Genomic DNA, 24,913 nt, shown 5'->3' with positions numbered 1-24,913 from the left:
TCTTGATTTTAAACCGAACAAACCAAATATTGTTGGAGAAAAGGATAAGTACACCACACCAAGATTAGATCTTTCAAAGTCGATCTTTATAAAACAAATGCTCAATGTTTACAACTAATCTATTCTATTGTACAACATTAGAGCATTGGAGGATGGCCACCTCCATCTAGCCTCGATTATTCGTACAGTACGAAAAGGAGGAGTTCAAAAGAGAAAAACAAATGAAGAGCTAGATTACTAAACTATTAGATTTTATCATTTTTAAAGAAAAAGAAATTATTATAATACATTCAATGAAATGTACTCATTTATTTTCGTACTGGACTGAAGTTGCCATACTGATTAGTTTTGCCTCCGGAGCTCACGGAGCTCCCAACTTCAATTGTTTACTAATTTACTTATTTTCTTCTACTTCACTAAGAAGAAGTTTAAGTTTTCGGTTTAAAATCTATGGATTTGCCTTTATGATTGTTTGCACAAAAGCGGCTCGGCCGATCCTCTTGCAAAACTAATCTGTCTTTGTCAAATATTAACAAATGGCTCTATAATTTATGAAACGCCAAAAAAACATAAAATTAGCAAATCGCAATTTCAAAGACATTTATTAATACTTGATAAAGTCTGATTAGTTTTGCAAGAGGATCGGCCGAGCCGCTTTTTATGCAAACGATTTTAATAGAGAGTGCAACATGCTTTTCCACGTTGTAGCCAAAAATCCTGAATTGATTTTGAAAATTAAAAACTGATCGAATGATATCAGTTCGGAATAGTGCTGTTTAGTTTTTGGAAAAATCGGCTGGGTCGTTACTTTTAATGAAACTTTTTATGATGATAGAGTTTAAGGTCTTTTAGAACATCTTTAAATACTATATTAGATACTACGAAAAGGGGTCGAACTTTAAAATTTCATCAAAGTTTGGAATGATTGACCATGCTTTTAGAACATAAAGCGGGTGTTTATTCAAATTAATTAAAACAAATGCAGATATTATAAGTTTGTTTGAAAGTCATCAATTAAAAAACGCAAAAAATATTTTTGAAATAAACAGTTGAATTTTTTTATCTAAATAACTAAATCTCTATTCTCATTAATAGGCCTGTATCTTTTCTCAAGGCAAAATGCCACTTGCGACTTGTTTAAAGTATAATTTTGACGATCAGTACTCAACAAGCTCTCTATACGCGATAATTAATGTGAAAAACTATAATTCGGGTGCGTCACAGATGTTTGATTAGTTTCTCAATAAATTATTAGTAACTAGTTATTAGAAATGTAGAAAAATAGTTATTTTCCTCAACTATGTAAACGACATAATTGAATCAGCACCAGCCACGTGTTTTGCATTAATATATTCCTGTATATATTTACTTATATCGAAGCTGTTGAAATATTTCCAAAAAATGAATAAATTACAAAAATATCATTATAACCTTGCATACAGAATAATAAGTATAAAACATAAAATTTTTTGCTATGTGTGAAAATAATAACACATGTAATTTATGTATTTGCAGTTGATAACATAAATTGAACAATATGTATTTGTTTTATTCAACTTAATAATGATAAGATAGTTGGTGAAAACTGGAAAATGATTAAACATACTTAAAGATTAATATCAATTATTTTCTATTAATGTTATGTTAACATTATAACCGAGATACATGTTGTAATAAATTTTTATAAACAATATTTTAAATACTTAACCACAATGATATAAAAAATAAAATAAAAAATATAAAAAATGTGTAAGTTGAACATCGACTTATTGAAATAGGACTTTGTAGGCGTACTTATAGCGTATAGCCTAGTTCTCAGGTCTCTAATTAATTTTTGTAATAAAACCTCTTCTTAGAGGCCTGTAATATTTTGAAAGGTTCATTTTGACTGTCAACTCTATCATTAAGCAAAGTTCCATCAAAATCCCAAAAGGAAACCTGAGGTTTTGATTGTTAGTGAAATTTTTGCCTATTTTTGTAATAAATGAAGATTTTGAAATATTCCTACCGTGATAACATAAAATGAAACTAGTTGTTTTTGATTTTTATAAAAACTGTAGACATATTTTATAAATATAATTTCATTGATTTCACACAGCATATATACAATTATATACATTTTGACATATGCATATTACATATGATTAAAATTATTATTTTGCAGATTGCTGTTTAGCTTGCAAAAATTGTTGATGAGTGCACTCCTGTAAATGTGTCCTAAATTTTGCCAAAATTTCTTGCACATAATTTTCTTTCAATAGTAGATCATTTTGAATTTTTATTATGTCATTGTAATATTTTTTCTTCAAGCTTTTATATTGCTTCTCTTTCGAAATAATTAAATTTTCCATTTTTGTCATATCTTTCCATATACTTTGTTGCGAGTTCTACAATTAAACAGAATAAAGCATTATAAAATTGATGTAATATAAATTTTGTAATGATGCAAATATTCTACATGTATCATCTGTAAAACCACAGAATTATTAGAGTTGTGTTTGAATATTATTTGTAAAATTATATTTTTAAATTAATTGAAATATTTCTAATTTAAAAATTTTTACAGTTGGATTTACAACAAATAGAGCCCTGAAATTGAACACTTTAAATTTTGGACCATAAATTTTAAATGTCTAATATTTAAAAAAAATTTTTTTTTATATTTGTATAGCTTTATATACATATGTTATACTATATTATAAAGAAAAATTAATTTAAATACCTTCACTGCGTCTTGACTGGATTGGTATACTTTTTTCCAACATGATACTTGCTGCAAGGTTAGTTCTAGTTTCTTTATTTTTTCCGATTTTTTCCTAAAATTTAAAAATTTAAAAGTACTTAAACTACTATTAATATTTGAAAATTAAATTTTCTATAATTTACTCAGAATTCTGTTTTTCGGCAGCATACTTTTCCGTTATTTCGTCGTTTTTCTTTTTGAGGTTTGATAATTCATATTCTAAAGAATTTATTGCCTCTTTCAATTTTACACTATCTGTGTACGATTTAGTTTGGCGCTCTTCTTGCAATCTTAAATAATATTTATATCGCATAAACATTAATTAGCATTTGTTATAATATAAAAGCAAAAATATCATTAGTTACTTTTCCAAGTCCAAGTCCTTTGTTTGCATTGAATTGGCTTGAACTTCCTTGTTGATCTTAATATACTGCTCATATAAGTTATTATAACTCAAAGCCATTGATTTTACTACAAAAGTATTCACCAAATATTATTTTTTAAAAATGGTTTACTTCAAAATAAATTCAACAATTGTGTTGAGAAATTTTGATAAAATAAGATTTATTAAGAATTGTATTAAAATACTTACTCTTATTTTCGTAACATGTCAGAATTTGTAAAAGTTTCTTATTCAAAAAGTTATTCTTCTGCATCAGAATTTCGGATCGAGATTTCCAGACTACTACCTTTAGTAAATAAAATTATGCGTATAAAAGTAATATTTGCAAAACATTTAATTGCTTTTGCAAATTACAAATTTTATTACACTAATGAAATATTATGATAGATAAGATAAATGATTGCAATTAAAGTATATACGGTCACAATTTACTTACATTTTGATATTTACTTAAATGTCTATACATACTGTGTAGACATAACATTACAAGCACCAAGTAAACAATTAATATATGTTTGCAAATAATCATATTTTAAAAACAAAAGCAAACTAAAACTTACGTGCTTTTTAAGTATTTCGATATCTTTCAATTTATTGTGAAGATGTTCATTCTCCATTAGAATTTCCTTCATTTTCCACGTAAATGTGTTCATAGTATCTTCACATTTATGAATTAATTCTGTTTTCTCACAAATCGAATGCGATAATGCATTTAGAAGAGGAGCTATAAATCAAATTTATTTGTTGTTTTGTTTAAATGCTGGTCGATAAATCTGAATTAAAAATACATACGTTTTTTAATTTAAATTTTATGAAAAAACAAAACTATGCAAAAATAATTTATATCCTTTAAGTAATAAAATAGTTATGTGAAAGTACCTTTTATAAATTTAAGTATGTATATGTGTGATCAAAATTGTTCTATTAATTTGTGTAAGACGAGTGCAAAATTTAACCTAATTATTAAATCATATTCACTTTAGCCATGCAGTATAAATTGAATTAGTAATAATAATTGAAATTTAATCTGATTGTAATGAATATGTTAATTCCCTTAATCCACATTAAAAATAAGAAAAATAGACAATCAAATAAGTAAACGAAATGATGTACTGGCAAATCATAAACTGATTATTATTGCTGAGTGGTAAATATGTATTAAAAATATCATTTAGCCTGGTATTAATATTGCAAACAAATTGCGCAATCGTGTTATTTAAATATTTATATATATATATATATATATATATATATATATAAGATATTGTCATGTTCAATATTAACGCATAGTATTTATTGATATTGCTTACTTCTGAACTAAATACCTAAAGTATGGGTGTTGACTCGACCCCAGTTCATAGGCTCAGGAAGCGGAGTTTGAGACGCTGAGCTAGATTCAAGAATACCTTTTGTGGTATTTTTATCAGCAGCGTTAGCAAGTTTATCTTGGTATCTTTCCAATTGGACATTTAATCTAAAACAAAAGAGGCAAAAAAAATAACATTATATTGTGTTCTGTGGCAATTCTCATGTACTAATTATCATAATCCTCTAAACCGAGTTGACCAATGTTTGATATTGGTATTCAATAAGTCTGAGACTCGGCTATCTATGTTTCAAAACCAAAAGTGATAAGAATTGCTCAACGGTATAAATTATAATCGATTATCTTCTATATATATATAAAAATAAGTCGGGTTTTCCTTCCTGACGAAATAAATCCAGAACTCACGAACCGATTTCGACAATTTTCGTTGGAAAGGTCTCGGGCTCCGCAAGATTTATAACTAAGAAAATTAGTAGTGCATGGCATCGTGCCTTAATGCAAACTGCTGGAACTTCATGCACCGTAATTAAAAATCGAGTAATGACATTAGTGAGAACTATCAGAATTATGCTTGGTTAAGTCAACGAACAATTCTTGTCGCAAAGAATAATGATGTACACGCACTAAATATCACCATTCAATCAAAAATTGCTGGCGATTCGATGACATACCAATGATTCCGACGGGTCTTCCGTTTGACTTCAAACGATTGCAAATTCCAGTTCGCCTTGCGTTCGCAATAACAAGGCGCAAGGCCAATCGCTTTGTGTTTGCGCGAAAAATTTCAAATAGATTATTTAGAAAATCATTGTTTTTCACATGGGCAGTTATACGTTGCCTATTCACGAGTTGGAAAACCCTCCGCTTTGTTTGTGTTAACGCCAGGCCAAAAAACAAAAAATGTGGTTTACCAAAGAGCACTTCAATGAAAAGGATAATTTGCGGTTTCACTTTCATTTACTTAGAGAAGTTCAACTAAAAAACACTTCATTTTTGTAATCTAAATAAATTCATTACTGTTATGCAATAAAATCAAATTTTTCCTTTTCAAATATAAAACAAACATACATTTTTTTCATCTTTTTCACGAAACCATCTGGTGGCGAAACGGAGTTCGTCGGGTTTGCTAGTATAATTATATAATCGAAAATTGAGTTACCTGTAAACTAAGATCTTCATCATATGTAAATCTTGTTCTAGTTGATGATTTTCACATTTATATTTATCAATTTGGGTCTTGAGAGTTTCAATTTCTTCGGTGCGTGGTTCAATAGTGGGGTCAATTTTATTTTCCACAAAATCCTCAGTTAATGAATTCAGTTTTAATCTTAATTTACCGTTTTCTAATGCAAACTCTTCATTGCAACTTCGTAATGACGATAATTTTTCTTTAAGCACGCATATTTGTTGTTGAAGAATAAAATTCTACAAATATATATAACAGTAGAAAGTCCTTTATACAACTGCAGAATTCTATGATCAAGCACAATAAAACAAAACATTATTATAAACTTACTTTATGGTCATATTCCTTACACAATCGTTTCAATTTATGATATTTTTCTACATTTTTATTTTTGCAAGAATGCCGTTGTTTCTTCGTTGCTGATTTTTTTCTTGGTAGGTTTTCAAGTCCATGTCCAAAATTTGCTGAAAATGTTTTGTGCGCCGGCACAGGAGCTCTTTCTTTAGAGAACTGATTACTAATTATACTTTTATCTTTGGATTTGTAGTCTCCACTAGCACTTGTCATCTTTGATGTTTGCCCAATTTCAGGAACATCATTCATATTTAGCAATAAATTATTACATATTATATGTTTTTAACTTGGCATACTCTTCATGTGTTAATAAAATTTATGAAACTGACAAATTGTACGCAATGGACATTTATTATTACGTTCTACATTCACAGTACATTCAAATTATTAGTTTTATATTCAATTTCACTGAATGTAAACAAACCGTTACCCTTGGTAACGGTGTGTTATGAGGGCTGAACTTGTCAGACGTTCGTATGAGGGCTGAACTTGTCAGAAGAACTATACAATGCATTGTGATCCAAAACTTTCGGAAACTTTTCTCAATAATAGATGTACAGATTTCACAAATATAAAAGCCGATTTTAACGAAACTTTGTAAAAGCGATAGAATGAATGATCTGAACAAAGATCTGAACAAAAACAACCCAAAATATTGCACGCCTACAAAAAGTTATTTAGATATATACCATTAAATTTCGAATTATTATTAACTTCCCGTAAGGTAAGTTATTGTAATGGGCCGAAAATCGGAATTGATTTTTACATTTCTCGACGTTTTGAAGGTTTCTGAACATTTTGGCATACCTCAGAAAAAACGGATGTGTGTGTGTGTGTGTCTGTGTATGTATGTATGGATACAATTTTTCGTCCACGTTTTCGGGCGTACGGATCAACCGATTTGAATGGTTCAAAAAACATTCGATTCCTATCGATAAGGATATGTGCTGATTGGGTTTTGGCAAAGGCAGGTCCAGCAGTTACGGAGATAGAGAGCAAAGAGTGCAGAAAATAGAAAATTTTTGAGAGAACGGAGCATCCGATTTGAATGATCTAAAAAACATTCAATTAGTAATGATTGGAAGAAGTGGTTATTAGTTTTTCGCATAGCATTCCATTTCGAAGATACGAAGCTAAATGTACAAAAAATGGCAGTTTTTGAGAGAACTAAGCGTCCGATTTAATTGATTCAAATAACTTTCTGCTTGTCTTAACAAAATAATTGATTCTGGAAAAAAAAAATTTGTTTCAACTTTTTTTTTAATTTTTTGTATATCGAAAATAATTCAGATTTAATTTTAATTCTGACTATAGTTCTAATATACTTTACAAATAATTTCAACTTTGCAATTCAGTTTATATAATTCTTATAAATATTAGACAATGTTACAATATTTACAATAATCTATTTGAAAACATTCAGTATTCCTCGAACATTTCGTTACGGTACGGGAAATTCCAGCAATTTGCCTTAAGGCACGATGCCACCCACCCCACTAGTTAATAATTATTCTAGTATAAATAAAGTTGATTGATAATCAAATTTACCTAAAAAACTTTCACCTTTCAATTCCGATGGTTTTGAACTTTTTGTTCTTATAATAAAAGACTAAACTAATAGAGGTGCATGGCGTGCCTTAAGGCAAATTGCTAGAACTTTTTGTACCGATATTTAATATTTTTAACAGAGAATATTTTACTTTTTTTATTGGACCTGCCCAAAAATTTAATCACTTCTTCCCTCAGTAAATAAATGTAAAATGGTTTTTGAATCATTTAAACCAGATGCTCCGTTGACTCAAAAACTAAATCGACATTTCTTGCACTTTTGCCCTGCCTTTGTCAAAAAACTAACCAGCAAACTAAATATTTGTATAGAAGAAAGAATATTTATAAATTAAATCTATATAACATTCGCAATTCTTACACGATAACCCCTAATATCATAAATTTCTTTTCGCGTACGTGTATCACCTATATCTAAACCATACCTAAGCATTACATTTTACGTGGTTATACGCCTTATAACTACTATATCGTACGTTCCTTTACCACCACCCGTATACGCTCAATCCTTACACTTATATCTAAACCGCCTAACACTTATTATCTTACGCCTACAATTTCGCTTACATACTATTTTCACCCTTACCGGGAATCGAACCCCGGTCCGCCGCGTGACAGGCTACGACCTTAACCACTCGACCACCCTAACGCTACAATCAACCGTCTTTTTTCGTGTGTTATCGCGTCACCTTAGTATTAGTTACTCAATTAGAAAATGCTTAATTAATTAGAAAATGAACCAAAGAAACAACAGTGTGTTCCATAATATATTTTCAGTGGTGGGACCCGATAGAGTAGTGGTTAAGATGCGTGACTGTCACGCAGAGGAACCGGGTTCAATCCCCGGTATAGGCAATAGATAGCTAGAGATAATACATAGGGCGTAAGGTAGAAATATAACACATTAATATTAAATAGGTATGTAGGGTGTCTGATAGGTATATATATACATATATATAAACACACACACACACACATATATATATATATATATGTATAATAAGTTAATTAGCAAATAATAATCTAGCTGTAATAGATTATTTGTATGGATAGAGAAATTGATGGCATAGGTATCTCACGGTATAATAGTTAAATTATCTATGATATATAATAGTATAGTATAATATAATAGTATGATAATAGTAAGATTATCATATCCCAAGTTTAGTCTTATATTATAAGTTTTATATCATATTAAATAAGCGTAGGTATTAATAAAATTAATATCAAAATCAATTTATGTTATTAGTGGATATTATTGCACAAAGTCAAATTGGACCCCTACCATATATTTAACTTCCCGTAGGGCAAGTTATAGTAATTGCAAAAAATCGAAAATAAAAGTTTTTATAAATCTTTACGTTTCAAAGGTTTCTGAACATTTTGGCATACCTTAGAAAAAATGGATGTATGTGTGTGTGTGTATGTGTGTGGGCGTGTGTGTGTGTGCGGAAAACAAATTTTCGTCGACGATTTCGGGAACACCGATCAACCGATTTAAATAATTCAAAAACATTCGATTCATATTGATAAGGAGACGTGCTGATTAGGTTTTGGCGAAGGCAGGTCTAGCCGTTCCGAAGATACGGGGCAAAAAACGCCAAAAACGGTAACTCAGTTTTTGAGTGAACGGAGCGTCCGATTTTAATAATTAAAAAATCATTTTACTTGTATTGACAAGGTGAAGAACTGATCAAGTTGTCATAAAGGCAGGTCTAGCCGTTTCGGAGATCTAATGAAAAAAGTAAAAAAAATGCCATTTGGCGGTCAAAAATGATCATTAGGCATATGCACATCAAATTATCAGATATTTTATAAAGATTTTAATAATAAGTATAAATTTTGTTTGCATTCCTTTGGGTTCCGTACCAATGTTTATCCGTTAGACGGAGACGCGGCGCTTACGCGCTTTTACAATTTGTCTCTATGCAGTTAAAGCAGTACGATTGCTTTGAAAAAAAGTTCAGAATTTCCAAAATATGTCAAAATTAAAAAAACATTTTTAAATTTAAAAGTGATTTTTTGTCAAAGTCCTAGTTTCTCAAAAATCTAATTTTTTCGAAGTAAAATTTTTTCAAAAATATTAATCGTTTTTAAAAAAATAATAATATTTGGTACGGGAAGTTCCAGCAATTTGCCTTAAGGCACGATGCCATGCGCCCCACTAGTTGAAATTAATGCGGGTTTGTGCACTATAAATAATATGTTTACAGATATCATAAGTCTGTTTGATATCAATAGGAAATCGCATTGATTAGTTCTAGTGAGAGCAAAAACTTTAGTTTCGATAAAACAGTTATAAATTTTATCTAAATAGCTAAATTCCAATTCTTATTGACTAATGTAAGCTTATATTTATAGTTTGCACATATCTCAAAAGTCGTGTAACATGCTTTAAGGCTAAAAACCAATTACTTGTTGTAATTTATTGTTACAAAAATAATCACAATGCATAGTGTGTGTTCTAATAAAAATTTCAAAATTTAAAATTTACTTGATAAAAAGGATTTCGATTTAACAAAATATATGCCAATAAAAATATATTTTGTCGTGTCTACATTTTTCCGTCACATTAAGAAGTTTAAGCTTTTCTGTGGCTTAGTGGATATAGCTATGGGCTTTTGTTCCAAAGATTTAGGTCGATATCCGCTTTGTATAGCCTGAAGTCGAGCACCAGTGATATCTGTTTTCAAAATATAGATAGCAATATGATCAAATTATTAAATATTCTCGTTTAACGTTTGAAAATACTTTATCTATAATCAATTGGCGTTTATAGTAGGAATATAGGAACTAAAAAAATGACAGTTTTAATTATATCTGGTACTGCCTTTTTAACGTTTTAAATTAGTTCCACCGAGTCTTAAAAACGGTTGTATCTGACCGCCTTTTCAGTACCAAAAAACACATTACCCCATCGGATTCGGTTTATCCATTTTCCAAGAACAACATCTTGCACACTTAATTTATATACTGTGTGCCAAAGTAATCAAAAACATCTTGAAGTGTAAAAATATTAAATTATTTTCATATTCGATTTTTTTAATTTTGATAACTTACATAAGTAATATTAATTCTACTGTTTCTCGGTAAAAAATTATATATCAACAATAAAAACTTTATTAATCCTAATTATACATTTATTAATTGTCTCTTATTAAAAAATATCACTCTATTTATTATTACACCTATATTATTAAACACGTGAGCTTTTATTGAACACTCCCACATTGTACGCATCCATTTCGATGTCGGAACAATTTTCGCAGGAAGAAAGTGCTGAATCCATACTGGTTACGGTGTTTTGATTATGGTGGTCTTGACTATGTGAATTGACCAAGAGCGGTGTATCAGCACTTTTTAAAGCCTCACAATCAGTCGATTTTGCTGGTACACTTGGTGCTTGGGAAGAAGGTAGGTTACCACTGTTGGCATCTTCAATAGCTTTACGCAACTAAAATAAATAACGAAATAATTAGAGATATTATAATTAATGATATCGCAGCATGCTGCACAAGGGTGGGCACAGCATAGGTATTGAATTCTTAAAGTCATGTATTGAATTGAATTTGAACGCACACTGGCCATAACTTTGGTTGGTGATAAAAAAAATTCAAAACATAAGTTTAAAAAATTGAAAATTATTTGGCAGTATATTACCTCTTTGAGTGCAACTACGCCGATCAATTTTCCGATGGTTGTCACATAAGCATGATTTACTCCTACCATGCTGAATAGCGAATGTACTTTCAATAGAGACGTGCGTTCTACAAGTTGAAAAGGAGCTGGGTCAACATGACATGCATCAAAATCCACAGATTTAGACATTTCCTCTTGTTCCCACTGCTTTTGGTCTTCAGGTGACATGTCGCAAACACGTTCTCGTGGCTGCAAACGAATAAAGCAAATTATATTTATTTGTAATTTTTGTGATTTTAAAAATAGAATGGGAAAGCGGGAAAAGATAGTAATTAGTCTTTTTGAGCTAATTGGTGCGAAAATATCAATGTGTGGTTAGTTTTTCGCATAGTATACATACCAGCTGAACTTTTTTCGACACGGAGCTCGAATGCGCAACAGGAGGAGCATCGTCTGCTCCCGGAGTCCCAGGAGGTGCCACATCCTGCAAAGTCGCAGATTTGCGAAATATTGCATCAAATGCCAGTCGAACTCTAAAAAGCATATGCATATAAAAATAAGCACAATAAACATTCTGGAAATTCTCTAGAAAAAATTCATATAGCTAAACAACGTTTGTCGAAACAGCATATATCTATTACCTGCTCTCCGCGCCGGTGATTGTAGTGTAAGGTGTGGAAGATGGACTAACACTCATAAGTGGTGAAAATCCTTTCAATGTGAAAGAATTTGTTTTCTTTAGAATAGATTTTCGTGGATGTTGAACTCCACCGCTACTTAAAACTGAAATTGGTAATTCGCTATTTGCTATCCGCCGCAATGTAAGTATATCTGGTGCGGGTAACACTTCGAATCGCGACGAACGCCTCATACGATGTTGGCGTTCTAATTCTTCACGGGCCCTAAAATATATTTTTTTTTGTATTATGAAAAAATATTATGACTTCTGCGTATACATCAGAGTTGGTACAATTTGAGTTTACAGTATGTCAAATAAATGTTCAGTTTAGTGTGTATAGTACCTTTCTTGTGCTTCTTTTTGCCATTTGGCGGCAACTTGCAGTCTTTTATCGCGTCCTATTTGCTTATCTATTAACTTAATTAATTCTAATCGTTGCACCGATCCAAGAAGTATCATGCTTTCAGGATTGTCAACTAGAGGAAAGCTTCTAAGATGACGATTCTGTTTTAAGGTATCTTTCAAAGTTAGGTAGGAGATTCCATGCCAGATATACTTTACATCTCTGACCATGAAATCCTCAACGCAGATATTATACATGCCTGAAAGGAAAAGAAAATATTCACTGATAATTCAAATTTAAAGTGAATATTGTCGGTGACAACACTTCAGAAAATAAAATTTATCTGAATGATGATCTAGAAAAATAGTCGTTCGATATTTAAAATCAAACATATCTTTTGTGCTAAAATCGTTTTGTCCAATTTATATATTTAAATTATTAATAATATTTTTATATTATTCTATTAATCTAAACTGAAGTTTGCATGGCGTTATAAATATGTCATATAACTTACCGGAACTAGATGGCAACAAATCAGGTAAATAAGGCAATCGTTTAATAAGTATAATGCTATCGTATATTGAAGGCTGTAGCAAGGCAGCAACAGCATTTGATACTAATACAGCTATCATCATAGGTATAATATGAGTTATTTGTCCAGTCATCTCAAAGGTTATTACACTTACGGATATTGTATGAGTAACTGCGCCAGAAAAGGCAGCAGCACCAACGGTTGCGTAACCACCTATGAAATAGCAAAATGTTTTTTAATGTGCTCATGTAATAAACTGACATTATATTATAATTAATGTTGATGAATTAATTGACACGCATTTATTTCTCGCTCACGCATTATATCCATTTCTTGATAGACAAACTATTAATGCATCGTCTATAATAATATCAATTTGCAATCCTGCTTAAATGCGCGAACTTCTAATGGATGGAACTTGCCAAGGCAACTAGTATCTTTTCTTTGATGTGTGTCGAAAAGTGGTCACAGTTTGACCAAAGCTATAAATTATACTGACAAGCTCTTAACTTTCAAATGGCATGGCATAATTTTTCAACTTCTTGTAAGGTAAGTTATCGTCCAAAAATCAAAATTGAAAATTTTTGCATTTTTTTACGTTTTGAAGATTTTTTAACATTTTGGCACACATTAGAAAAAATGGATGTGAGTGTGTGTGTGTATGTATGTATGGATACAATTTTTCGTCCACGTTTTCGGGCGCACGAATTAAGCGATTTGAATGATTTAAAAACATTCCTATTGATAGGGAGATGTGCTAATTAATTTTTGGCAAAGAGTGCAGAAAATAGAAATCGAGTTTTTGAGAGAACGGAGCATCCGCTTTGAATGATCCAAAGGAAGAATGATGGGGAGAAGTGATTATAAATTTTTGGCAAAGGCAGGTCCAGCTGTTTTGAAGATACCGAGTTAAATGAGCAAAAAAGGGCAGTTTTTGAGAGAACTAAGTATCCCATTTGCACGATTCAAAAAACTTTGCTTGCGTTGACGAAACGATTGGTTTTGGAAAGATTTTATTTATTCATTATTATGTTTTTTAATTTTCAAAATTCCAAATAGAAAATAATTCGAATTCGAGTTCTAAAGCTCACTTATATACTGCAAATAATTAATTTTAACTTTGCTATTCAGTTTATATAATTCTTATAGCTATTAGACAAAGTCCTTAATTTTAAATTCGATTGATTAGATTTTGTTTATTTTTGTAAAGATTAAGTTATAGTGTTTTTAATAATCTATTTCAAAGCATTTAATATTCCACGAATAATTCATTATAGTACGGGAAGTTCGAGCAATTGGCCTTAAGGCACGATATCATAATGTTTAATTAAAGATTTAATTTTTCTGAACTAAAGAAGCCTTGTTTTTTCTCGAAATTTATTTTACCTTTCAGTAATATGAGATTTTTTAAGCAAATTTGATATATTGAAACTATTTTTTTTAATAAAACACTAAAAATCAAATTGTACATTTACTACAAATCATAATTGAAAATATAGAGAAAAAATAAAAATGACTCCTGCTATACTGACTCGAAATAGTTTAATACAATTATTATGAGCAAATTTTGCATAAATAAATCATAACAATAAATAAATGAATTCTATTAAACGAACTCTAAGTTAATCTTGTAAATATAATACATTTGAAATTGAAGATGCCACTTAATTCATTCAATTAATATAATAACATTCCTTGATTTTTTATCAAGATATATCATATTTCGAATTTGTTTTGTCTGTCAAGAAGTATTCTCAAATGAAACATATTATACATCCAGTTAGTCAAAAGATGACAATGACTAGTATGTTTTCTGCGAGACGAAATATATTTTATTTATGAAAAGGTGTATGAAAAGGCTAATATTTCTTTATAAATAATGTTTGATTTATATTGTGTTACAATATCATATAGCTATGTTAGTATGAAGAATGAATAATGAAGATGATATCGTACCGGGATGAATCATACCAGGTATTATGAGTGCCTGTTGGCCGCCGTATCGAATTCCGGTCGGGAACCATAAGTGCATTAATTCGCCTACCATGCGTCCAAAAGCTGCACCAATTTTGAAAACTGGAATAAAGCTTCCACTCGGTACCGGTATGGTACTTGAAATTATTGAAAATATGAACTGCAATATAATAAAAAAATAATTATCTACATAATAATCTGAGTATTAATTTTATGTATTATTTATTTTTATTATCATATATTATAAGAAGAAAGTGGAAAGAGATATGATATTTAACCATATTCAAAACCCAACTATTGAAGCATTAACTTACTGTACCGTAAATAATAAGAATCCAGACAGACTAATGAATACATCTGAATATGGTGTTATCCAATGCTTAACAACTTCTGCTTCTTGCACGCTAAGGTTGCCCTTTGTCCATGTAAAATTTGTAAATAATCCAGCAACCTGATCATGGGTATTTAAGTCGCCTGCCATAAACTGCCCAAATCCGAGAGGAAAAGACACTGATGCAACCAGCAGCGAAACAATACCGGGGTAAAGAAAACGGCTGAAATTCAAGTGAAGTTCCGATAAAACTTTCATATAAAATATTTTAAATAAAAATTATATAAATAACAAATATAATAAATCATGTAAATCGAAAATATAACGTTAAAATTGATTTAAGGGTGGACGCCAGGCTTATTCAGATGAATTTGTGATTGAACTAATTGTATAATGATGTATTGTGAGCAGAATGCAAACTTAAACTCATAAAGCGATTTTCAATTAAATTAGGCAATGTGTGGCCTAACATGTAACCTAGCGTATAGTTACATATAGTTTAAACTGTTAATAGAATTTCCTCAATATATGAGACACTGAGCAGAATACATAAGTTAAACAAGTTTTAGTAGTCGAAAATGCATGAAAATTGCTAATAATTATCACATGCCGATTTAATTTTTTAATTTATCATTCAGGAATAATAATTAATGATTGCGAAATCAATTGAACAAATTAAAAATTATTACAATTAATATAATCACTCAAACTGATTGTGATATTCATTGACAAGAAGTGACTTACTTTTTTTGAAGAAACTTGTTTAGCTCTTTGTTTGAACGCATAAATAAAACATACTGTCTATGCAACCATACATAAAAGGCGCCTCCTAATCCGGAAACTGCTCTGTAAATAAAAAATGTATTTATTAAATTTAAAATATAATAGTCAATGTGGAAATACTCGTGCAAACTCAAACTTGTATAAATATACCTATAACCCGCTATTTCAAAAACTTTGCTTTCAAGTATTTTGAACCAGCAAAATTTTTAATAAAAATTTATATGATATTTTCAAGTGTTATATTCAACAAAGAATAAAATAATATTAAATTTAAAAAAATGCGACATTTAAATTGAAGTTTTTACTACTTTTGTTGACTAATTAATTAATTTAAGTTATTTAAATTATATTCAATTAAGTGGGCATCTCAACTACCTCTTAGATTGGTGATTTAGATGAACTGCAATACATATGATAATTACCCGATAAGAGCAAATACGAAGAGCTCCTGAGGATCAAATGGGTAATCCATCGTAAAGTTGGTACGAAAAACTGCTGTTACTGTGTCAACTTTCTGGAACCAGACTGCAAGTAATCGAAATACAGTTGCTCCGCAAACAGCAGCAAAGAAACCACGCCAATAGTTACGCACAGCAAAGTAAACTGTTGTTACTTCGATGCTCATAAGTACACCTAAAGATAAATATGTAACGAATATAATATATATTAATGCATTAAGAGGTGATGATCATTTATCTATCAAATACTATTTTATACCTCCAATTGGTGCTGCAAAGCACGCTGCGACACCCACAGCGCAAGCTGCTGCCAACATCTCGGAGTTTCGCGATTCATTTTCGTAGATTCCTTGGAAGGAAGTGACCAGTTTGCTCAACAACTGCGCCACTATGCTTGCTATATGTACAAATGGACCCTAGTTAAAAGTTCGGTTATATATATTAATTTATTTAGTAAAATAATTAGTTTGGGAATTATTTGATAACTCTGTCATAATTTTATTATAAAAATTATTTGTATAATTATCTTGAAAAATTGGAAAAATTTCAGGTAATTGTAAAGTTTTTGAATTGATTGAAGTTTTTTTTAAAGTTTCTATAAATTAAATATCATAGTAATATTTAATATAAATATAATATGTAGATTATAGCCAGTGGTGCTGTGCTAATATTTTTTTTGCCGGAACGCTAAAATTTAAAATCCGGCTCATAAACCGGTTCAAACAATTTGATATATTTCGATAAGAACTCACAAATCTAATATATTGACTCCTTATATAATTTTACTCTATTACATACAGCTAGTCTATAAATTAAATTGTACAAGTATGAGGGAATCATTGAGTACATAATTTATATTCTTTAATAACATTAATTATATTTATTGTGGTGTTATTTGTATTCATTAATACTTACAGGTATTTATTATGATATAAAAGTACTCAAGATTTATTACAATACTTTATAAGACTTAATAATTACTTAACCTAATAATACGATAGATAACCTATCTTACTATACTATATTATTGTATATCATAGGTAGATATGATGAATATCATAGGTAGATATGATGATAGATATCTATTATCAATCATACCGTGAGATACCTACACCGTCATTAATTTATTATATACCTACATATTTTTTACTTCTTATAAATATTACTGTCTAATTTATATATTTACCTATATTATATAGGTTTACCTTACGCCCTATGTATTATCTCTACCTATCTATTGTCTATACCGGGAATTGAACCGGGACATCCGCGCGGCGGTCGCGCACCTTAACCACTACCCTATCGAGTACCTCTATTAATAATATAATATGGGACGCACTGTTGTTTTCGCGGGTCATTTTCTAATTAATTAGGTAATTAATACTAAGGTGGCGCGACGACACGCGAAAAAAGACGGTTGATTGTAGCGTTACGGTGGTTTAGTGGTTAACGTTGTCGCGTTCCACGCGGCGGACCCGGGTTCGATTCTCGGTAGGGTTAATGTAGCGTGTAAGGAAAATTATAGGTAATAGGATATATAGTAGATATAAGTTAGGTGTATTCGGTATACAATGCAGGGTGAGAGTATATGATGAAATATAGCGTATGATATAGATGTAAGGCGTGTAGTATAGAATGCAACGTATAGGCACACGTAAGGCTATAAAAATACACGAATAGGAACCTATGATGTAGGTGTTAGCGTATAAGAAATGCGAATGAATATAAGATTTAATTTATAAATATTATTTTTTATATAAGAATTTTTATCTCGGTATTAAATATCTAAAATATCCAAAATATTCGTTAAGGCATCGATTACACCTTACTGCTGCCTTTGCCGTTATCACTTCATAGAAAATTAATTATTATTTTTAAACGATTGTGTGCACTGTGCGACAATAGACATAGAACTATAAATTTTATTAAATGTTTGAGTAACTTGTGCGAGCTGATTTTCTTAAGATGTTCTTAGTCTCGCAAATTACTGAATTCTAAAAATTCTAAATTTAAAAATATAATATAAAATTTATTATACCGCTGTCTGGAAGGGATGGCAATTTATAAATATACAGACTAATGCATACAGAATTTGGAATTTTTCTATAATTCGTAATATTGAGAAAGTTTGCATTAGACTTAAAAAGGGATGCTTATTTACCTAAGCTATGGAAATATATATGGAAAAATTATATGATTTGCACATGCATCCTGTGCTCACTTAAACTAAACAATGATCAATATATTTAACGAATTTGTAACAGTATTTACAAATTACATTCAAATCACCCAAGGCAAGTGGGTTAAAGTCGTGTAATTTTTTAATTTGCCTCCCCCCTTTGAATTTGAAAATGGATTTTTCTGTGGGGCGTGTGCCCCATGTTGGGAATTACTAGTCTAGGAGTACAATTTTTTAATCTACTACCAAGTTAATCAATAATTGAGTGATCATCAATTCTACAGCACCTTCATCAGATTTTTAAAAGATCAAAGTTTCTATGAATATGCATAATAATCTCAAATTGTAGGCCAAAATTTAGATAATAAGTCTATTGAAATATCAGGGTAACCCTTTTGCTATAAATTGTCAACTAATTTACCAATAAATAAATGTCAATAAAGCAATGATTAAAAAAAATTGCCAATAAATGTTGGATTGTAAAAATTTACAAGCGATCGAACGGCTTATATTTTTGCCTTAGATGGCAAAAAATTCATCCAATTATTAAAATATTACATTTTTTTGCAGTTCTTGACGGAACGCGTTCCTTCCCAAAAATGATTTGCCGGAACGACGTTCCGGCGCGTTCCGGAACTGATTATAGCACTTTCGAAATTAAATTATTTAATATTTATTAACTTCCCGTAGGGTTTTGGCATACTTTACAATTAGAAAAAATTGATGTATGTGTGTGTCTGTGCTGATATAAATATTCGTCGACGATTTCGGGTACGCGGATCAACCGATTCAAATAATTCAAAAAACAATCGATTTGTATTGATAAGGAGACGTGCTAATTAGTTTTTGGAAAAAGTTCCAAATATGGTAATTCAATTTTTGAGAGAACGGAGCGTCCGATTTGAATGATTCAAAAAACATTTTATTTGTATTGATGAAATAAAAAACAGGCGAAAAAATAAAGGTAGGACTAGCAATTTCGGACATCTAATAAAAAAAGTACAATTTATTTGGCGCACATAAATGATAATTAGACATATGCACATCAAATTATCACATATTTTATAGATCCTTTAATAGTAAGAACAAATTTTGTTTTACATTTCTTAGTAACCTTCGTTAGCACAATATTTACTTCAAGGCTATGGTTTTCCGGTAATGTTTCTTAGAAGGACACATAGGATCAAAATCGCGATGTGTCCCAATGCTCATCAAATTTGACCCATTCAAGTGTTTTTTAAATTAATCGTATATACGCTTATATCTTACTACTAATTTTATACTTACTTCTTTTCCCAAAGGCATACCACTACCTAGTGTGGCCGTCAGTCCTACCACCTTAGCTATTAATGTTCGAAATGTTAGATACTCTTTCAATGTAACACCTCTCAAAATCGTTTTCATCTCAGGAATGCCGGAACCTATTTAAAATTACAAATCAATCAGTTATGCTACATTGAACTAAATTTAGTAAAAACTAAGTACTTCAGTAACTCTGAAGCAAGATTTGTTAGATTTGTCCCCTCAAATTTATGAAGGTCAACCAATTTTTCTCACAATTTATCTTATAACCAAAATCATCAACAAAGCATCATAAATAAATAAAATATATCTTACCTATACTTTGTGGTGCGACAAGATGAACAAAACCGGCTGAGAATAATATGAGGCATACGGGTAAAGAAACCCAAGCCATGTACTGCATAACAGGATGGGAACTTAAGTCTCTGTATAGCCAAATCCGGGCTGTAAATTAAAACCATATGAAATTTCACACATAAAACGTAGGAAAATATGCACGATTTGTTTGTTTACGCTGCACTTTATTTGAAATGTTTTTTATTTATTTACATTAGAAAAATAGAAGCATAGTAATCAGTTAGACAGTTATATAAGAGTCAATAGTATAACATCCAATCTTGTATAAAAATTGTACAATTAATAGTATTTCAGTCCTTGCGTTTGTAAAATTTTCAAAATAATATTTTGGATAGATAGGATATGCTTTTTAAATATATTGTATATATAGTATTGATAAATTACTTAAAATTGGTGTCTTTCTCAATTTATTATACATTTTATTAATGTGTTAAATTTGTGCATGGTGCTCATTTACAATTAATTACTTATATAAAAACATCATTTCCAGTTAAACTTTTATAAAGACATCATTTTTTGCGCTCCAATTATATGAAATGTGAACCTATGACCGTCGTATTGTCATCACTTGGCCGATATAGTGAAACAAATCCTTAGAAAAATAAAAAATAAACTATAATACTTAAAATCATTTATTTAGGGTGGTAACTATTCAATATTATTGGATACTTCAGTACATTCAAAAGTAACTATTTTTTTCAACTAATAAATAAATAAAACATCAAATTTACTTGAATTCCAAAGAAATTAAATCAAAGGGTTCTATGGTCTATCTTTTCAGTACCAATGACAACAAATAAATTGCAAACGCATTTCGATTTTGATTTATCCAAATTTATTTCAAATCGATATAGATTTTTTTTTTATATTATTAGTTTATTGACCTTATAAGCAAGTACATTAACCTTTGTTTTGATTTTGATTTGATTAAGTTTAAATAGCATTTCTAGTATCTAAAGTACCCGCAGCATAATTTATAGTTTTTATAACGAGAGATTTAAATAGTTGTTTGTATAATTCAATTATACAGGTCTACAAAATAAAACAAAGTCTGTATTGGGTCACTCGACACGAATCTGAAGTCAAAATTGGGGATCAAACTGCAAAAAATATAGACAAAATCACCGTTCAAGTAATTCTTCTGCTTGAGAATTAAAATCTTATAATTTATTTATATTTTGTTTGGTTTAGTTTAATTATTTTATGATTGAAATATGTATTTATCAATCATAAGTGTGACAGATTGAACTGTGCTTTGGAAATTTATAATATCAATGATTAGCACCGATCTAGGAATCTATTACAGCATGGGTGTACATTAATATTTAGTGATAGGATATACATCATTATTACTTTTTGGTCGATATGTAACCCCAAAAAAAGTAAAAATAAATTCAGTCGATTCCATAAAAATCGTGCATTAATTCATGATGAAATTTACCCCAGAGTCATATTTGTATAGTTATCGTATAAGAGCAAAAATACTCTCATATTTAGTTTTTGCATAGATTTTTCTACTTTATTACCATTGTTGCACATAGAAATTCCCCGATCCATAGCGAATGATAGTAGAGCCATGATAACTCCCAGCAAGGCGAGAAACACCCAATCTTCTCCAAGTCTTGCACACGTGTGTCTCCATATGAAACCGAGCACATCTAAAGTTCTGGACATACATGGACTCCTGTCTCCTAATAATTCTTTATTTCGATCCTTGTCATCTTTTTTCCTTCGTCGTTCTAATAACCTCAATTTGCGTGCTTCTTCTTTTGCATATTCTCCAAGATCTTTTGTATATCTGCCATACATCTAAAATTAAGATAGTATATTAAGCTAGGTATTTTACGGATACACTTAATTCAATGTAACATGACACGGCAATAAAATATAGAAATACATATTCAAATTAAATCTTATAGAATTTGCGAATTTCACACACGGTATTCAGTAGGTACTACAACATCTATTTACTAAGAATACTGGGTATTTTGTTTCAGTAACATTTGGCTATGTTCTTAGCGCTACGTCAAACATTATTTAGTAAATTATAGTAATAAGAAATATTATCGGGGAAAATTCTTGTTGCCTATAATAATACCTTCAATTATGAAGCACTAAACTACATTTGCTGTTCGAAGCAATTTTAATGGCAAGTTACATGATAACACATAGAAGCTATACATCCAAGATTATCCACATTTTTTCTTTTTTATACATTACAAACAGCAATCAGATTTCAAAGGATCCTATAAGCTGTTATGATGTCTATTTAATGACGTGGCTTTCTAGAGAGCAACCTAACGATTATCCTATAACTCTTTGGACGAACTTATTACTAGAATTTTTTATCCAAAGCAGGTATTAAATCTGAGATCTTAGGACTGAAGCCCATAGCTCTAACCGCTAAAGAATATCTGCAAATTCGGAATTTAACAGGATGGTTATCAAAATGTACGTAATAGACACCCATGGCTATGAAGTTGAATTGTTAGACTATGATTGTTTGAAATTTATCGCGCCTTTGCCAATTATTCAGAGAGTACCGATATTAGAAATAGTTCAGAGAATACTAACAAACGTAAAGGATCAGTTTGATGTTGCTTAGATAGAGTTCTACGTAGAAAGTATAATTATATTAATCAAAAAAAATTTAAATATGTTTCATTTATCTCTTAATTTGCAATATTGTGAAAAAGAGAGAAAATCAACACTTTGCTATATTTGGTAAAACCATTATTTATATTTTATGTTACGTTTGAAAGTTGGTAAATATAGTATGAAAATTACTCTTGCAAAAGTTCTAAAAATATTATAACGACTATAAAAGGAAATTATTTTTTCTAATTTTATCATAACTATATCTTTAGATACATAAATATCCAAGTACGCATATTATGGTACCATAAACCAATAGACCATAAACCAAAATTATCTTAAAAAACAGAGATTATATCTATAACATTAACATAGTATTTTAAACATAATTGTTCTGTATTTGCACCTTATTTGAAAACAATTATTAGTTAATATGCTTTAAAATTTAAATTTACTATATTGTAGTACAAATACGTACTTCATATTAAAAATACTAACAATAATTATTAATTAACAATAATTATTAACAAAAATTATTAATAACAATTAATTATTATTAAAAATATTCGATTGTAATCACGTTCAACACATATGCAATAATAAATACTAAGGCAAAATCTATAATTAAATTCAATTAATAATAAGTATACGATTGAAAAACACCGTCCTGAAACAACGCGGTTTCAGAAATAATCACCATTAATTTTTTGCGAATTTTATTCTAGTTGACTTTTTATAAACATTTATTAAAAATATTTTAATCAAAACTATTAGGAACTTAATATCACCCAAAAAACTTATACAAATCGATCTAAACATTTAGAAAGAACCTAATTACTATTGCACTGAAACACTCGCACATACATAAATACACACACACACACACACACACACACATATATATATATATATATATTATATATTAGGGTGGTCCTTATAATGGTCATTTTCGAATTTTCTTGCTCCCAGGGGCTCAAATGGTTCCAAATAGATAAAAAACAATTCTCTGAAAGTTTTAGCTCTTATAATTAACGTTTAGATAAAGCGCAATTCAATCAAAGTTTTGTATGGAAATAGCATGGAAAAATTTTCAAAAATTTTAAAAATGTTTCTTAGATGTAATTTAGCGAACAAATGAATGAATAAAACTTATTCATTTGCCGCTAAGTTATACCTAAAAAAAAAAAAATAATTAAAAAAAAAAAAAATACCTAAAACATTTTTTTTAAATTTTCAAAAATTTTTCCATGCTCTTTCCATACGAAGTTTGATTGAATTGCGCTCTATCTAAACGTTAATATTAAGAGCTAAAACTTTCAGAAAATTGTTTTTTATCAATTTGGAACCATTTGAGCCCCTGGGAGCAAGGAAATTCGAAAATGACCATTTTAAGGACCACCCTAATATATATATATATATATATATATATATATATATATATATATATATATTAGGGTGGTCCTTAATATGGAGATTTTCGAATTTCCTTGCTCCGAAGAGCTCGAATGGTTCCAAATTGATATAAAACAATTCTCTGAAAGTTTTAGCTCTTAATATTAACTTGTAGATAGTGCGCAATTCAATCAAACTTCGTATGGGAATAGCATGGAAAATTTTTTGAAAATTGAAAAAAAATTTTTTACGTATAACTTAGCGACATATGAATTAAAAGTGAAAATTCGTGTCATTTTTTATTGAAAATTCGACGCTCTGCAAAATGTTTGAACATTTTTTCATGCTATTTCCATACAAACCTTTGATTGAATTGCGCTCTATCTGAAAGACAATAATAAGAGCTAAAACTTTCAGAGAATTGTTTTTTATCAATTTGGAACCATTTGAGCCCTTGGGAGCAAGAAAATTCGAAAATGCCCTTATTAGGGACCACCCTAATATATATATATATATATATATAATTAAATATGAATAAATCTTGTTTGTAATAATCATATAATAAAGTAATAAAAATCGATCTAAACGTTTAGATAGAGTACAATTATACTTCAATTACGCACCAACATGACAGAAATATGGTGTGAAGCTAATGGAAATTTTATTAAAGACCAGAGAAATGAATCTAATTTACAGTTAATATCAATAAAATACTTTTTGAAAGTTAAATTCGAATGCGGGTTGTAATATAATTTAGATGTATGCTCTTT

General features: G+C 29.7%; 2 protein-coding genes across 3 annotated transcripts; both read right to left on the bottom strand.

Moving 5' to 3' along the window:
• Window positions 1–2,882: 2,882 nt before the first annotated feature.
• On the bottom strand, window positions 2,883–6,262 carry LOC113387110 (protein Cep89 homolog). The gene is made up of 7 exons (XM_026624833.1): window positions 5,990–6,262; window positions 5,633–5,898; window positions 4,472–4,620; window positions 3,707–3,870; window positions 3,336–3,432; window positions 3,109–3,214; window positions 2,883–3,033 (listed from the first exon to the last, which is right to left on the bottom strand). The coding sequence occupies exons 1-7, from the start codon at window positions 6,260–6,262 to the stop codon at window positions 2,883–2,885; spliced, it is 1,206 nt and encodes a 401-aa protein (XP_026480618.1).
• Window positions 6,263–10,736: 4,474 nt separating this feature from the next.
• Window positions 10,737–21,965, bottom strand: LOC113371100 (chloride channel protein 2-like; the record flags this gene model as incomplete). Of its 2 annotated transcripts, none has more annotated exon segments than XM_026611748.1 (14): window positions 10,737–11,033; window positions 11,240–11,467; window positions 11,619–11,751; window positions 11,860–12,120; window positions 12,241–12,499; window positions 12,755–12,985; window positions 14,729–14,906; window positions 15,066–15,300; window positions 15,822–15,923; window positions 16,283–16,493; window positions 16,578–16,734; window positions 19,785–19,918; window positions 20,115–20,243; window positions 21,683–21,965. In XM_026611748.1, coding segments are annotated over 14 exon segments (2,799 nt in total), but the record flags the coding sequence as incomplete, so codon positions are not given.
• Between the last annotated feature and the right edge of the window lie 2,948 nt (window positions 21,966–24,913).

This window comes from Ctenocephalides felis, unplaced genomic scaffold (assembly GCF_003426905.1).
Source record: "Ctenocephalides felis isolate EL2017-DRISC unplaced genomic scaffold, ASM342690v1 CF-g0.4_SCAFFOLD_00845, whole genome shotgun sequence".
In the NCBI taxonomy this organism is placed as follows: domain Eukaryota; kingdom Metazoa; phylum Arthropoda; class Insecta; order Siphonaptera; family Pulicidae; genus Ctenocephalides; species Ctenocephalides felis.
This window is presented reverse-complemented; position numbering and strand designations above follow the sequence as displayed.